Source organism: Maniola hyperantus, chromosome 23, assembly GCF_902806685.2.
Source record: "Maniola hyperantus chromosome 23, iAphHyp1.2, whole genome shotgun sequence".
NCBI lineage: Eukaryota > Metazoa > Arthropoda > Insecta > Lepidoptera > Nymphalidae > Maniola > Maniola hyperantus.
In genome coordinates, this window is record NC_048558.1 from 3438874 (window position 1) to 3456332 (window position 17459).

General features: G+C 38.7%; 1 protein-coding gene across 8 annotated transcripts in view; it reads left to right on the forward strand.

Moving 5' to 3' along the window:
- The window catches only part of pan (transcription factor pangolin), a 252257-nt gene that overhangs the window by 81377 nt on the left and 153421 nt on the right, over nucleotides 1-17459 (forward strand). For all 8 annotated transcript variants that reach the window (XM_069506594.1, XM_069506596.1, XM_069506597.1 and 5 more), the window contains exon 3: nucleotides 15211-15274. In XM_069506594.1, the coding sequence (XP_069362695.1) occupies nucleotides 15211-15274 (64 nt within the window). The remainder of the gene's footprint in view (nucleotides 1-15210; nucleotides 15275-17459) is intronic.

Consider the following 17459-nt stretch of genomic DNA (forward strand, 5'->3'; position numbering starts at 1 on the left):
AAACGCACAGTTATACTTAACAAGCTTTTTAATACCGATGCCTTGTACCACGTGTTGAATCACAGGCGCCATAAATATACTACGTCTGCGCCGGCGCAGGTACGCCCGCCAAACGAGATCGGTCCTTTTTTAAAAAAAAGTGCATCACCAATACAATACCTAACCTTATTACTTAAAGGTTAAAGTTCGAATTCATTTGTAGATACAGGATGGATGCTTCCATAACTCACTTCGTGCTTTCTCGCTTCTGAAATAAAGCTCCTTTTACGGAGCTTCGTTCCCTAACCTTTGACTGCTATGGTGTTCCAAATTGATTTTTATGCTAATGCTTTTAAAGATGTTTTTCGAATGGGGTAGAAAGAATTTTTTCTGGTCATACCAGATTTTTTTTCCTTTTGTTGTTTCTTTTTTCCTTGACAGCGGCTACGGTGGGTGTTTTGCGGGGTCAGCGAGGATAATAACTGTAAATTACCGTCGTTCGGTTTATTGAAATTCGCTGGACGTGCTCTAATGGGAAAATTTTAGTATTTTAGTGCCGTGGACTCTTTCGAAAGGAGTTTGTGTTACGAGTTTTACCTTTTACGAGTTCTCTAGCAAATCTTTTGAACAACTCTTGTAAGATTTTTAAAAGGGTTTTACTTCTTACGCTCCCATTCGTCGCTTTAGCTGTCATTAGCCAGTTTTCTTGATTAGATCTGAGCTTTTTAACTGTAACATTGGCGAGTGCCTTATAAAGAACTAGCTGATAACCGCGACGCGTCGTACGCGTGGAATTAGTTTTTTTTTAAATCCCGTGGGAACTCGTTGATTTCCCGGGATAAAAAGTAGCCTATGTCACTCTCCAGGGCTTTAACTATACCCATGCGAAAATCACGTCGATCCGTTGCTCCGTTGCGACGTGATTGAAGGACAAACCAACAAACAAACACACTTTCGCATTTATAATATGGGTACTGATGACGTCCTGATTTATCCCGGAAAATCAGATTTTTGAACGGAACATTTAAAATACCTGCCTACTTAAATCTACGCGGACGAAGTCGCGGGCACCAGTGAGTACCTTTACGTAGTAACGTAGACAGTAGGGCAGAATTTTCAGAAATTCACTAATCGTCAGCAGTGGGATAAGTTTCGCTGGACAAAGGGCTCTTCTGTCGTCGGTCTGTTAAGAAAACTACAGGGTACTTCCCGTTGTCCTAGAATCATGAAATTTGGCAGGTAGGTAGGTCTTATAACTGACATTAGGGGGAAAAATCTGAAAACCGTGAATTTGTGGTTACATCACACAAAAAAAATTAAATTGTGGTCATGAACTAATAATTAATATTTTCAATTTTCGAAGTAACATAACTATACTAAGTGGGGTATCAATCATATGAAAGGCCTTCATCTGGGCATTCTAAAACAGATTTTTATTTATTTTTATGCATCATAGTTTTTGAATTGAGCCTCAATAGCTCAACCGGTATAGGAGTGGACTGAAAACCGGAAGGTCGACGGTTCAAATCCCGCCCGTTGCACTATTGTCGTACCTACTCCTAGCACAAGCCTGACGCTTAATTGGAGAGGAAAGGGGAATATTAATGATTTCATATGGCTAATATTCTTAAAAAAAAAAAAAAACTATCGTGCAAAACGTCGAAAAAATACGACTGTAGTACGGAACCAGACTGGCACTTGGCTGGGGTTTTTCGAACTATGTGCCCTGTTTAGTGTGCCTAAGAAATATGATCCGCGATGGTCGAAGTAATTTTTTTAAATTTTTGTAAAATATGTAATTTATTCTTGCAAATATAATAAGTTAACCACTGACCGCCCCCCCCCATCACAAGACAGGCATGTTGACGGATACATAATCGAAAATTTAATGTGCGCGTTTTTACAGAGTGGGCCAGTGGCCACTGTAATGTTGTAAAGATGAATTCACGTCAAACCACATAAAGCCCGGTCAAACAAGACACGCGACGGAGGCGACGAATAGACTACTGTTAGCAATTTCGATTATAATTATTGTTATCGCTTGAACGTCACTATACGTCATGAAACAACAGTGTAGCCACGTCAATACACCTTATTAAATATGTTATTACTAGCTAATGCCCGCGACTTCGTCCGCGTGGAATTAGATTTTTAAAAATCCCTTCGGAACTCTTTGATTTTCCGGGATAAAAAGTAGCCTATGTCACTCTCCAGTCTTTATCTATACCCGTGCAAAAAATCACGTCAATCCGTTGCACCTTTGCGACGTGATTGAAGGACAAACCAACAAACCAACAAAACAATAAACCCACAAACCAACAAACAAACACACTTTCGCATTTATAATAAGGGTAGGTACGGATAACTTTGTCAATATACGTTTCATGACAAGACGTATATTGACAAAAGTACTTCTAGTATATTATTTATTTTATTTTATTTATTACTATTCGTACGTTAATGGTGCGATAGTGTTTAAGTTATGAAGTGTTGTTATATTGTTATTATGTGTTTATGAAATATGAAATATGTGATTATGAAAAGTACAAGTATTCAAGGATACAAATACAATGAATATATGAGTTTGAAGTGATTCTCGAGTATTATTACAAGGAAATATCCCCCTGAGCTTTCACTACGCACCGACAGAGGCGAGGTACATCTTTCATCACCCATCCCAAAATCGCCTAACACGCCTAAAAGTTTTCACTTCAATAAACTTTTACAAATGCTTTAGAATCCTTAAGTGTTTCTACCACTCCCTTTCGAACACCGTTTCTGCTGAAAAGAACCAGCAAGAAATTCGGCGGTTGATCTTTTCAAAAATTCTATGATTTATATAAGTAGGTAAATGTAGTATCGCGCATTGTTGGAGCGAACTGCATCTCAAATCCACGCTCTTTTATTATTTACATAAGCTACCTGTGATAGCCTAGTGGTTTAGTCGTCCGCCTCCAATTCGGAGGTCGGGTGTTCGATCCCGGGCACGCACCTCTAACTTTTAGTTATGTTCGTTTGAAGTAATTAAATATCACTTGCTTGGTGAAGAAAAACATCGTGAGGAAACCTGCACACTTGAGAGTTCGTTATAATGTTCTCAAAGGTGTGTGAAGTCTTCCAATTCGCACTTGGCCAGCGTAGTAAACTATGGCCAAACCCCTTCTCATTCTGAGAAGAGACCCATGCTCTGTAGTGAGCCGATGGGTTGATCATGAAGCTACCTATCCTATAGGTAGAGTGCATTCAATATTAACTGGCGTGTTTCCACTTGAGACCGTCATTAGCAATAACAATAGAATTATGTCGTGGCGGGTGAATTCAAAAGTATCACCATTTTGCAACAAAATATTATATAAGGTTAAACCGGCTCCTTTAACAAGGAATGGGCTCTATGAGTGTTTGGTTTATTTCCCCTATTGTTTACGTTCAAGTGAAAACACGTCAGTTAATACTGAATCTACTATACCTTTTGAAGTTCGAACTCTGAGCACGCCGTTGCCTCCGCGTTGTGTCTGACCAGAGCTTTATCCTCAAGTTTAACCACTTAAATGTGTTTTTGTGAAGTGTTTTGGCCGGCGGCTAGGCTTCCACGGAAGCGCAAAACCTGTTCGTGCTTGTGTAATAGAATATATTATTATGTTTTAACGGAAATGTTACCGATCAAATTGAATAATAAAACTCATTATAACCTATTAATCTAATTTGGAAGGAAACATTAAATACTGTGTGAGCAAAAATGTGAGCTGAAACCTATAAACGTGGGGGACCCCAAGGTACTAAAATGGCGACCTTGCACCGAAAAGAGCAGCGTTGGCAGACCCTCCACTAGATGGACAGTCGACATCAAACGAGTCGCCAGGAAGCCGCTGGATTCAGGCGGCGCGGCGCAAAACCTTGGCATGTGGAACTCCCTACAAGAGACCTTGTGTCTATGGCTGTGTCTGTGTGTGATTTAGTCGTGGCGGGTAAATTAAAAAGTATCAACACTGGTTGATTTGCAACAAAATATACGTATAAGGTTGAACCGCTCCTTTAAAAATGAATAGGCTCTATGAGTGTTTGGTTTATTATCCCTATTGTTTACGTGGCATGTCAAATGTAATCCTATTTCTGTTGCTAATGACGGTCTCAAGTGGAAACACGCCAGTTTATATTGAATGCACTATACATAATAACAAACACAACATGACAAAAATCTAGAGGTTGTTGTACAAACTGCAAAAACAAACAAACCCATAAAAACCTTATCGCCAATCGTTCTACCGGAATCGAATAGCTGTGCTGATCTTCAATCAAACAGACAGAGATGGCAACATTAAACATCTGTGTGTGTAAAGGACAGGTGTAGGTACAGAGCTACGTCGTTAGTGCTAATGAAACGCACGGGGTCTAATTACGTGTGAACACAACGTACACCTATTCTGATACAATAAAGCTGTTTCGCGTTGATGTTGATGATTGTGACTAATTTTACATTTCTAGGGTAGCCATTTTAACTTATGGTTGAATATTGAAACATATTTTAAAAACTTTCAAAAAAACAAGTAAGTTCTTACCTATTTTAGAGATTACTTAGACTATTTAGTTTTTTTTTACAAAATGTTACCAACACACTAATATTATAAAGACGAAAGTTTGAGTTTATTTCACGCAAATACTACTGGACGGATTTGGCTGAAATTTGGAATGAAGATAGATTATACCCTGGATTAACACATAGGCTACTTTTTATCCCGGAAAATCAAGGAGTTCTCACGAGATTTTAAAAATACTAATCGGACGAAAATTATGAAAACATGGTGTACCTATTCTGTCTGTCTGCTAGCTTTTCACGACCCAACGGTTCAGCCGATTTTGATAAAATTTGCTACAGAGTTAGGTTATACTATCCCGGGGAAGGACAGAGGCTACTTTTTATCCCAGAAAATTAAAGAGTTCCCACGGGATTTTAAAAAACTTTATTCCACGCGGACGAAGTCGCAGGCATCATCTAGTGAAAAAATAAAATCTCCTACGCTACCTATTTAAAAAAACAATGGCCACATTTTAAAACTTTAACTAGGGCTGTCAACCAAATATCAGATTACCAAATAATATTCGGCTATCGAAATCGTAACCAAATGTCTGCCGCGTGACGTCACCAACTACTACCACTATTTATCTTCTAAACGATTCGTGACCGAAACCCAAAAAGGAAAAAAAGAGCGAAGGACCGACCATTCTCGGAACTGGACTTGTTAGTATCACCATTTATTACACCACAGGCTACACAGGCCGATATTAAAAGCCTCGAAACACAGACTAAAGAAAATTAATAGACAGTTAACGGTTCTTCTATTATCTGAATATATAAAAGAAAAAGGTGACTGACTGACTGATCTATCAACGCACAGCTCAAACTACTGGACGGATCTGGCTGAAATTTGGCATGCAGATAGCTATTATGACGTAGGCATCCGCTAAGAAAGGATTTTTGAAAATTCAACTCCTAAGGGGGTGAAATAGGGGTTTGAAATTTTGTAGTCCACGCGGACGAAGTCGCGGGCATAAGCTAGTAATATATAAAAGGAAAAGGTGACTGACTGACTGATCTATCAACGCACAGCTCAAACTACTAGACGGATTGAGCAGAAATTTGGCATGCAGATAGCTATTATGACGTAGGCATCCGCTAAGAAAGCATTTTCGAAAATTCAACCCTTGAGAGGATAATAATAGGGGTTTGAAATTTGTGTAGTCCACGCGGACGAAGTCGCGAGCATAAGCTAGTTAATATTATAAATGTGAAAGTGTGTTTGTTTGTTGTTTTGTTGGATTATCCGTCAATCATGCCGCAATAGAGCAACGCGACGTATCCACGTGATTTTTTTGCAATTAAAGATGGAGAGTCAATTAAAGAGTTTCTATGGGTTTACTTCGTGGTCTAACGACCTAAAATTTGTTTAAACTATCTAAACCACTACGGTTCATGAGCCCGCTGACAGACAGACGGACAGACAGCCGAGGCTTAGTAATAGGATTCCGTTGGCATCCTACGGATACGGAACCCTAAACAGGGTCTGGATAAGCAGATCACTCTAACTAGCTTCACTTTTATATCTGTGTTTTTACGTAGTCTCTGTGCTATTATTAAAAGGCTCGAAATTGAAAAGTCAATTATATGCTCTTCAATGCGAAATGCAGGTAGGGTTGGTTGACAAATACTATTCTCAATTGACTTCCGCGAATTTTTAACAATTCGTTTGAGTTATTGTGTCGGACAGACAGACTACGGAATCGTTCGGTTCTATTTATGGACTAAGTACTTGAAATGTTTCTTACCGGCCTAATTTTTTAGGTTTTAAAAAATCCAGTTAGAACTCTTTCATTTTCCGTAATAAAAAGTAGCCTATGTCACTCTTCAGGACTTAAACTATACCCATGCAAAAAATCACGTAGATCGGTTGCTCTGTTGCGACGTGATTGAAGGACAAACCAACAAACAAATACACTTTTGCATTTATAATATTACTGGCCGCGACTTCGTCCGCGCGGAATTAGGTTTTTAAAAATCCGGTAAGAACTCTTTAATTTTCCGGGATAAAAAGTAAGCCTATGTCACTCTCCAGATCTTTATCTATACCCATGCAAAAAATCACGTCAATCCGTTGCGACGTGATTGAAGGACAAACCAACAAACAAACACACTTTCGCATTTATAATAAGGGTAGTGATAGTATGGATGTGCATCTTCGTGAAAACCCTAAATGGTAGTTGTTTCGAGTTGCAATCGAAATTGCGAGTTCTTAATTTTTGTACAAATTAGTCAGTAGGTATAAATACTTTAAATTGCTATTATCTGATACACTTTAATTTTATATCTTCCCGGGTATCTTTAAAACAAGAGTGAATAGGTATCTTCTAGGTAAACGCGTCCCATCTTAGGCCACATCATCACTTCCCATCAGGTGTGATTGTGGTCAAGCGTATACCTATAATGAATTTAAAAAAAATATAACTACCAGGTACATATGTTTTACTCGAGTTTTTATGTAGCTAATGCGAAAAACATGAAATTATACTTTTGTTACGTACATCCATATTATAAATATTCGAAAGTGTGTCTGTCTTTCTGCTATTCACGGCTTATCGTTTCAATAAATTTTATCGAAATTTGGTACAGAGATAGCTTGCACCTCTGAGACGGACCTAAGCTACCTACATACTTCGTGTCCCGGAAAATCGAAGAGTTTGTAAAAATCCTAAATCCACGCGAACGAAGTTGTTGGGTATCATTTAGTTTCATATGAACAAAAAGGAAACTGTAAATAGTGAAACATTTTCATGGAGTGATGGATGTGTGGATGGATGGAGTGGTAGATTGAAGATTTTCTTGAAGATCCGAATTCTTTTTGTAGAATAGAATTTTTTATTTAAATAAACTTAAATAAAAAATTCTATTCTATGTAATTTATTGATAATGGTAGACACAGCTTAAAAAAATCATACTATCCTTACCGATATTCTAAATCGAATGCGTGAATTTTTTCTTACGATAAATTCTAACCGCTTCGCTATCGGGGTTTTACTTTCAATTAACTGGAAGCTGCGCATCGCGTGATCGAATAACGTTAAAGAAAGAATCCAACCCAAAATTTGACCAGTTTTTATCGTTTCCAAATGTTGCGAGTAAACCTCGTCGCACATTACACTCAAGCCGTACGCATCGCACGTAGCGTATTCTTCAGTTCTCAAAAATCATGATAAACATTATCACTACACAAACTATGTATATACTATATATGGCATTCTGAACCGCTGCGCTGGTAAATTCTTTTGACGATTTAAAAGCTCTTGTAAAAGTTTATTGAGACAAAAATCTTTCTATTCTATTCCATAGACGTCTATAAATGTTGGACATGGGCCTTACCTAATGACCGCTAGCACACCCTGTCCAGAGCCTTTAATATCCAGGCATCCTCTTTACATATAAATCGCCAGTCCCTCGTACTGGAAGGTGTTATTTCCTGCGCTTACATTCGGTTTGCTCTATCTTTTTTGGCTCCACAGATAGCACTACAACAAATGTGATCTATAACATCAAGATCTACGTACCACATAAAATTGGTCGACGCGTACCTACGTAGATGACGAGTCATTTTATTACTAAGTAAGCTAAAAATCTATGCGGCAGCTGGAAACTAGCTTTTTGGAGCTACGATTAGATATGCAATTAAATATCACTTGCTTTAACGGTGATGGAAAACATTGTGAGGAAACATGTATATCTGGGAGTTCTCCATAATATTCTCGACGGTGTGTGAAGTCTACCAAATGCTTCTCAGTCTGACAGGAGACCCGTGTTCAGTAGTGAGCTGGCGATGGGTTTATTAATGATGATGATAATCACAATTTTGTGATAAAAGGTTACGTCATTCAATTTTTTATCGTACGTTAGTAAAAAGGTACGGCGCGTACGGCTCGGGAATCGCATGCGGTGCTTGCTGTAATGTGCGACCACCTTCTTACTGTTATTGCAGGTGATTACACGTGTCCTTGTTATTAGGATCGCGTAATTAGGTACCGGGAATAATTCGATACCCGGTCTCGATATCGTTACCAATTAACGATGTGCCCTTCTTCACTTAATGGCTATCGTCTTGTATGGACTGTTTCTTGATTAGTGTTGCCATGATCGCATTTATAAAGGCAGGACTTTAGAGACAATTCTCATTGTGAAAGGAGACCCGTGCTCAGTAGTGAGCCGGCGATGGCTTGATCATGATTTTTTTTCATATGACAGAGATCGCCAAATTGAAGACCAAAGAAACCACCAATCCATATCCATATTAATATTATAAATGCGAAAGTGTGTCTGTCTGTCTGTCTGCTAGCTTTTCGCGGCCCATCCGTTCAACCGATTTTAACGAAATTTCGTACAGGGATAGCTTGCATCCTGGGGAAGGACATAGGCTACTTTTTATCCCGAAAAATCAAAGAGGTTCCACGGGATTTTTAAAAAACCTCAAACCACGCGGGCGAAGCCGCAGGCATCATCTAGTTTAATATAATAATTTTATACGACAAAATTAATTCAACAGTTTATTTTTCGAGTTCTTATTTATACAACTAGGACTTGTCCTGAGATAATAAACATTTTGACCACCGTATTGCAAGTGCTTTTTCGTAGAAATGAAACCGTGTTTGACAATAATTATTGTTCCTTTTGCTTCGGGATAGCTCTTAAACTTTAGTGACATCAAAAAATTTAGAATTCATTGTTTGAATTTTTGAAAAAAGAAAATGTAAATGGTATTTTCTAAATTTCCAGGGCATACCTTTCCGAGTATATATTGTGGTTAGTGGACATTTTATTTCATTGCACCATAGAGAGGGTAGGTAATTTTTTTAGTGTGTATGTATGAAAAATCTGGGTAACCACCAATAAAAAATGTTGGTGGGGGACAAGGAAGAATGCTTTGTTGTGATTGGTGGACTTAAAAGTCACGTAATCAAGACAATGTGCGGAATGAGGGTACCGAACGGGCGTGGGTCGACTTTTATGCTAAGCAACTGCCTAAGCTTGGCGATCGGGGTGTCCGGCTATTAGGCGTCTATAGGTGGTGGTCTGTGTAGGCAGTACATTCCTATCGATGCCGCTATTTGGTGTGCGTGTAAACTGTAAACACAGCATTTATATGTCCTTGTCGATATGATAAGATTGTCATGTCGCCAATAATATCGCGTATCGCTAAACATAGACGAATTGCGATAATTCGTTTCGGGTTACTGCTGAATTTTTATTTGATAAGTATGAGTAATAAGTATAGAAGCGCCGTAATTAATCCCGGTATTTGTTTTATTACTAGCTGATGCCCGCGACTCGGTTTTTAAAATGCCGGGGGAAATCTTTGATTTTCCGGGATAAAAGTAGCCTATGTCACTCTCTACGTCTTTAACTATACCCATGCAAAAAATCACGTCAATCCGTTGCACCGCTGCGACGTGATTGAAGGACAAACAAACACACTTTCGCATATTTGGGTACTGATTGTGGTAGTGATTTAGAGGAAGTTAGTAAATAGCAATGGGAACGGCAAAAATCTTTTGACGATTCAAAAGCAATTGTAAAAGGTTAATTGGATAAAAATCTTTTCTATTCTATTCAGATCATGGGACAAACATAACCACGTGCATGTCTAACATGTAATACGTGTTTTGGGTCAAATGCACGGCTAACTGATAACTGATAAGCTATCATCGAATGGACTGTAGGTATATATAGCTACTTGTGCTATGTTGATCCGACGCTTCCCCGCCACATCGATCACTGCTGTCCACGGCTTTAGATATTAAAGGTTTGTTGAGATTACCACTACTTCACCGGTTTAGAGATCGGTAGGTGTAATTTTGAAAACCTATACCGGTAAATGTATAGGTTTTCAAAATGGCGCTGAGACGTAGACACTGACAGTAGGCCTTGTCCACTGCAAGTTCAAAGTCGCTCAGCGTGTTATGGAGCGAGCTATGTTGGGTGTCTCTCTCTCTGAGGGACAAAATCCGCAACGAGGAAATCCGTCGGAGAACCAAAGTGACTGACATAGCTCAACGAATTAGCCAGCTGAAGTGGCAGTGGGCAGGCCACGTCTGCCGCAAAACCGATGGCCGCTGGGACAGACGTGTTCTGGAGTGGAGACCGCGTATCGGCAAGCGCAGTGTGGGACGACCTCCAACCCGCTGGACTGACGACCTTAAGAAGTTAGCGGGAAGTAGGTGGATGAGGAAGGCGGAGGATCGTGTGTGGTGGCGCGCTCTAGGGAAGGCCTATGTCCAGCAGTGGACGCAAACAGGCTGATTGATTGATTGATTGATTGACACCGGTCAAATCAGAAATGAGGAGAAAATATCATCATAACGAACTGGGCAATAAATAGCCCAGAACGCTGGCTACGTTACTTTGCTGAATAGCCAGAGGAATATGCTAATCGAGGGGGTTGTTTCGTTTGGGTGTTGAATTCACCACGGTACCATGCTACTTTAATTTTAAGTAGCTCAGATGACAATCCCGTATTTCACTCTGGCCCCTCAACTCACAACTTCATGAAGTTCTAACAGCTCATTTTCCTAAGAAATCGAGCGAGCAAGATCGACTACAGGCATGCATTTTCAGATACAATGTAGGCGTAATGATAAGACGTTGCTAAAAATAATTATAGTTAAGAAACTATTACGCACTTATTCATGCGATACTATTCAATGTGTAGTGTGCCTTATAAGAATTTACTACATTTCGTACTTGCGAAATAAAAAGTTTTCTCGCTCGTAGTCACATAGATCAAAATAGGCTTGGGTATTATTAAGGGAGAATTCACACGTGCCACATCGACAAAAAATGGTCAAGCAGTGGTTACGTGTGAATTATGACGCTGCAACTTGCAGTTTCGTCACAGTTGCGTTGTCGCTTGTAGTTGCGATGTGCGATGGCTACTGTTTGCAGACGACAGACGTTGTGTTTGCGATGTGGCTGGACACTAGTGCACGGTGTCGCTGGTGGTTGCGTTGTGGTAACTACAAAATGTTGATGTGGTTGCGTTGTTGCTTGTAATTGCATGTGCGATGGCTACTGTTTGCACACAGGCAGACGGACGTTGTGTTTACGATATGGCCGGTCATTAGTGCACGGTGTCGCTGGTGGTTGCGTTGTGGTTGCGATGTTCACGGTCGAATTTGGCGACAAAATGTGGTCCGTGTGACTTAAACTATTTATTTTAATACATTTTTTTATTCATTATAGGCAAACGCTTGACCACAATCACACCTGATGGTCAGTGACGGTGTGGTCTTAGATGGGACGCGTTTACCTAGAAGATGCCTATTCACTCTTTTTTAAAGATACCCTTGTTGTAATTGGTAGGAAACACAGATCGTAGAACGATCGACGACATATACCATGGAAACTCGTACGATGTCTTGCAGATCGGTGATTTTTAAAATAAGTGCCCGGCCACGTGCTGTAGTTGTGGTCCGTGTGCATTTGCCTTTAAAAGCTTGACCTATACAAAGCTGACATTTAATGTTAGACTAGGTATTATCTACCTAGTCATAATACTTAATATAGGCACTAGATAGACAGTTGATCTTTTGAAAAATTCATTAAACATCTACCTACTAGAAAACAATTTGAAATACATTTCAATCAACCATCTGCTTTCCCATAAACGGACAAAAGTTCGCAACGATGTATGTTAAATGTAAACAAAAAACCGGTCAAGTTCGAGTTGGACTCGCACATGAAGGGTTCCGTACCATCCTACAAGTACTGTTAATTTTTGTTTTTAAATTCGCCATCTTGGTTTTTTATTACTCCTTGTAGCGGGAATAGAAATACACACTCTGAAAAATATAATTCTCTACCGAAGGTTAAAAAGATATTCTTTATCTAAGGTCCATGAGATGACGATGAGAGACTGACAGACAGACGGACAGCCTTTTACTTTTTTTTTTAATTTTCATTTTAAAATAAAAATACACACTGAAAATTTCAATTCTCTACTTAAGGTTAATAAGATATTCTCTTCTAAGGTTCATAAAATACAGCCCGCTGACAGACAGACGGACGGACAACGAGGGTAAGTAAGAGGGTCCCGTGTTGGCACCCTTGAGGTACGGAATTCTAGGAACCAACACAGCTGCAATTATCAGAAACACAAAGTAAACATGTATTTTTAACCGACTTCAAAAAAAGGAGGAGGTTCTCAATTCGTCGGAATCTTTTTTTTTATAAGTGCATATATTTTCTATTTTTAAACAATGTAAACATAACAGCTATGCATATTCAAAAGCTTGTAAAAATGCGCTCAATTTAATAGGTGCAAAAAATTCGATTGACTTGACAGCTTTTATAATGTTCGGTCCGATATATCGGAACTTGTAAAAAATTATTACAATAGGTATGTGCATCTGCTTATAATGAAAACTTAACTTATACGTATACCTATAGGAAAGACACTAATAACGTAGTTTCAAACAAGTATGAGATATGTTTTATGTAAGTAGGAGATATACACAATTATTGAATGGTAACAGGGCTAATAGCAAAGTTTTATTGCTATTAACCCTTCGCCGGCCGATTTGACTATAACACTGCCAACTTCCCAAATTCGGGGTGAAATCTACTGAAATTTTTGCGACAAATTAACCCATTTTTTTATTAATTCCATAATCCTTCTCATTTATGAGAAAACACCCGTGCTCAGTAGTACGCATGCCATGAGTTAAAATGATGATGGCTCCAATACCAAAATAGAAGCAATTTACATCTCTCGCTATCGTAAAAGGTTCAGATACGATTATCGTATCGGATGGTTTGAAAACGGTGCCATATAATCTATTCAACAATATTACAGGTGATATTAATGTTAAAAAAATTATAAACTTCCCACAGACATCTGGGAGATAAAATGAACGATGTCTATGTTAATTAATAGGTTAATGTAAATTAATAAGTGGTTACGTACGTTGTACCTACTTAATCAAAATATCTAGGATATTTCCTATATTTGCATGAATTAATGAATGATTAATATGTTTTGCAACCGTCAGTGAATTAATGATTAATTTGTTATGCATTCGTTGATGCAAAAACAAAATGGTTTTCAGGTATTCTATATTGGTACAATTTCTTAGTAAAGGGTAACCGCAGTTGGTAAAGTCGACGCATTTTAAACTGAGTCGTCGAGTTATTTGTCTGTTTCGCTCGCACTATAGACTCGACGACTCAGTTTAAAATGCGTCGACTATAGCTACAATATCTAGAGATCCCCTATTATTAGTTCGAACAGTCAACAATGATTACAATCAAACTTGTAATCACAACTCAACCAAACAGCCAACTCAATTGACCGTGAAGGTACAATGGTCATCCAAAAACAAAATCTATCAAATTGGTACTAGTTACCCTTGATTTGGGGTAAACACGTCCGAGTGGGGTAAACTGATTTCCTCTATCCAGTTACGCCCCTTGTAGAAGGTATTTGGGGGCTATTCCCGTATCATGCGTTATAATTTCGAATGTTTTTGAGATATGTCGTTTTGTCGTATTGTGTACCGATTTGCACTTTACTGCGGATTTACAATAATTTAAAATATGAAAAATGTTATTCATCTTATTGGAAGTTCGTATTAGAACGATACGGCATTATAAGTACTTCCTTATTTATACTACTACTTAGACTTACGTACCGGCGAAGCCTCGCACTAAAAACAATAAAAAAGCTTTCTTTTTTGCACTGACAGAAATTTTCTTTTATTTTTCCTATCAAAACCTTTCTTTCCTTCCTTCCTTTCTTTCCAAAAGGAACGAGAACATTGAAAGAAATTCTTTCACTCTACCTGTATAATTAGATTTGATCGATCGGCATTCATTATTTTAGAAAAACCTATTATGTAGTAATGTTGACAACAAATTATACAATGTATATTCAAGCGTTTGTTCTTTAATTTTCTGACCTATAAGTATTTCAGAAAATAGATTATTTATTAGCTACTTAAAAACTGAATGAAGATGCGCTGAAAATCGTAAAAGTTATTCGACATTATATCGAACACATTGCTACAAAAATCGTATGCCACAGTAATACCTCCAACCTATCACTAAGGTGTCGTCATTTCAACGGTCCATTGGCCCTTTAGAGGAAATTCGTTGCCCGAATTAATGATAGCGGAAACATTTCGATTGGTTATGTCCATTATTAGTCGAGATATTGTTTGGGGAAAAATTTCGAGTGAAGCGAATCGATTGTCACGCCCCCGCGAGGAATTCGTTCGACTTTTTATCGTGCGCTTTTTTATTATGTGTCAGCTTGATGTTTTGATGTTAATCATTGATTGGGTTGGTATTCGTGTTATCGACTTATCGAGCATGTCTAAATAGATTTGATTTAAACTTTAAATTGGGTAGGTATCAATTTTTATAGAATATATGCAAAATTTAATTATTGTACCTTCATACATGTACTCGTGATATAGAGAGTTCCTTGATTTTTTTGGGAGATGATAATTTCCATTTGTTGCAAGTTTGTGTTACAAACTTCCCGAAAATAGCCACCGATTGTTTTTAATTTTTTCTCTTATGTACTAGCTTTTGCCTGCGACTTCGTCCGCGTGATATCAGTACCCTTTTTATAAAATATTTGACTTTTTACTATCTTACTAATATTGTATTTGACTAAAAAGTTTTTTTTCTGGTTACAGGAGAAATCCGGTGAGCCGTATTCCGGTAAACTATCGGTGAAGTCCGATCTTAGTCCGGTTTTTGGTGAGTAAATTATTTTAATATTTTTATTTTTAGGGTTCCGTACACGAAGGGTGCCAACGGGACCCTATCACTAAGACTCCGCTGTCCATCCGTCTGTCCGTCTGTCTGTCTCGTAATAAGTAGAGATCTGAAATTTTCACAGTTTTCACAACTTTCATTTCTATTGCCACTATAACAACTAATACTGAAAATTTCAAAATACCCTCTATGAAAATTAAAAATAAATAAAAAGTGTTATTTCTTGTCCATGGTACGGAACCCTTCGTGTGCGAGTCCGTCTTGCACTTGACAGATTTTTTAAGCAATTAAAATAGATACTCGGAAACACTTTGAAAACATCCTAAGGAAACCTACATGTTTGAGAGATCTCCCATAACGTTTTCAAAGGTGTATGAAGTCTACCAATCCAATTGGTCAGCGTGGTGGACTATCGCCTTAGCCCTTCTCATTCTGAGAGGGGACTTGTGCTCAGTAGTGGGCCGGCCTATTCTGTTTATGATATGTTAATCGAATGCTATAATATTATGAGTATTACAGTACGCGGCAGAAAGTAATGTACATCGGCCTTTAGAATGACATTGCGGCTTTGTAGAGCGTTGTCTCTCTCACTCATACCTATATGACGTTTTGTCGGTCTCAACGACAGGGACAACGCTCTACGAATCTGCTATCTCCTTCTAAAGGTCGATGTACATTACTTTCTGCTGTGTACTGTAAATAAGATGCTTTTAAGATAATATCTAGCAAAGAGTAAGTACATTTATAATCCTAGAAACAAGTGCTTTCATTCAGGCGTGAACTAAGTGACAACTACAAGATAAACCATAGCAGGACCTGCTAGACTTGGAGCCTGTGACGGCCAGACCTTCGTTGTTTTATAAAAGCAGAAAGTTTCTCTGGGTAATGTCGCCAAATTGCTAATTAAAGTTTAAAAGGCGTCTGGCTTTACCACGATACTAAATGTCTGGCAATGCATGACGTGATTTCTAATACTATTCCGAAGACAATATTTAAAAAAAGTCTTTGTTACCTGTAATCTGCCAAAGCCACCATGATCCCAAACTTCACAGTCACTGATCGTCCCTCCCTGTGTTAAAGACGTATCTAGAAACTTTTAGCTTTAAAAAATAACGAAGGTCTGGCCCTCATGGGCTCTTAGTCCATACCTACTTCATATTCTTGATTTTCCCGTCCGGTTAGAATAAAAATAATGCCTACACCTGAACCAGTTTCAAGAGCAATGTCCTTGCTTTAATTCAAGTTCACTGGTGAATGAAATGTTGAACTGCCTCTAGTTAAACCTATAGTTCGCGACAGGTCGAGCTGGCAATCGGGGTGAGGACGCCTCGCATGCCCGCACAGCCCTCGCGCTAACCCCGTGCGGGATAGCGCGGATGACGGGTGTGCGGGGCATCCCCCTGCCTTATACCCCGATTGCTATCTCGACTGCGCGATTGCGGTACAATGTCACGATCGCAATCACCTCTGATTAGTTGACGCTCGCTCACAATTGGCTACAATGCGTTGTTGCATCAAGAATCGCACAAATTCAGCCAAACGCAACAATTGAGATTGTAATAGTGGTTGATGCAGGTTTTACGATATCGAGCATCCGGGTACAGTTTTTAGGATTCCGTCGTAAACCAAGGAACCCTTAACACAGTATTGTGTGTCTGTCTGTCACAGATACATACTGTGTGTCAAACATTTTAAAAATAAACTGTAAAAACTGTAAGGTTAAAATTAGTAGGTACTTTTATTGAAAACGATCTATTACCGTGCAAGAGGCATAATATCCATATTACCTTATTAATGCGAAAGTGTGTCTGTCTGTCTGCTAGCTTTTCGCGGCTCATCCGTTTAACCAATTTCAATGAAAGTTGTCATCCCTTTTTTTCTTTTTTTCCGCTGGTAAAAATGCTATTAGGTATGCCGCACAAGGGCGGGTATGTGGGACTCACTCGCGGTTAAAGTTGTCATCCCTGGGAAGGATGGGATCCAACGGGATTTTTAAAAAACTTAATTCCACGCGGACGAAGTGGCGAGCACTATCCAGTCAAATCTCAAAGGCTTACTTACTCTACATTGCACAAAACTTACACCTGGCAAACGAAGTCACGGACCAGAGCTAGTTAATAAAGTGGTATAATTACTCAAGAGTCTGAAATCAGCCCATTGAGTAATC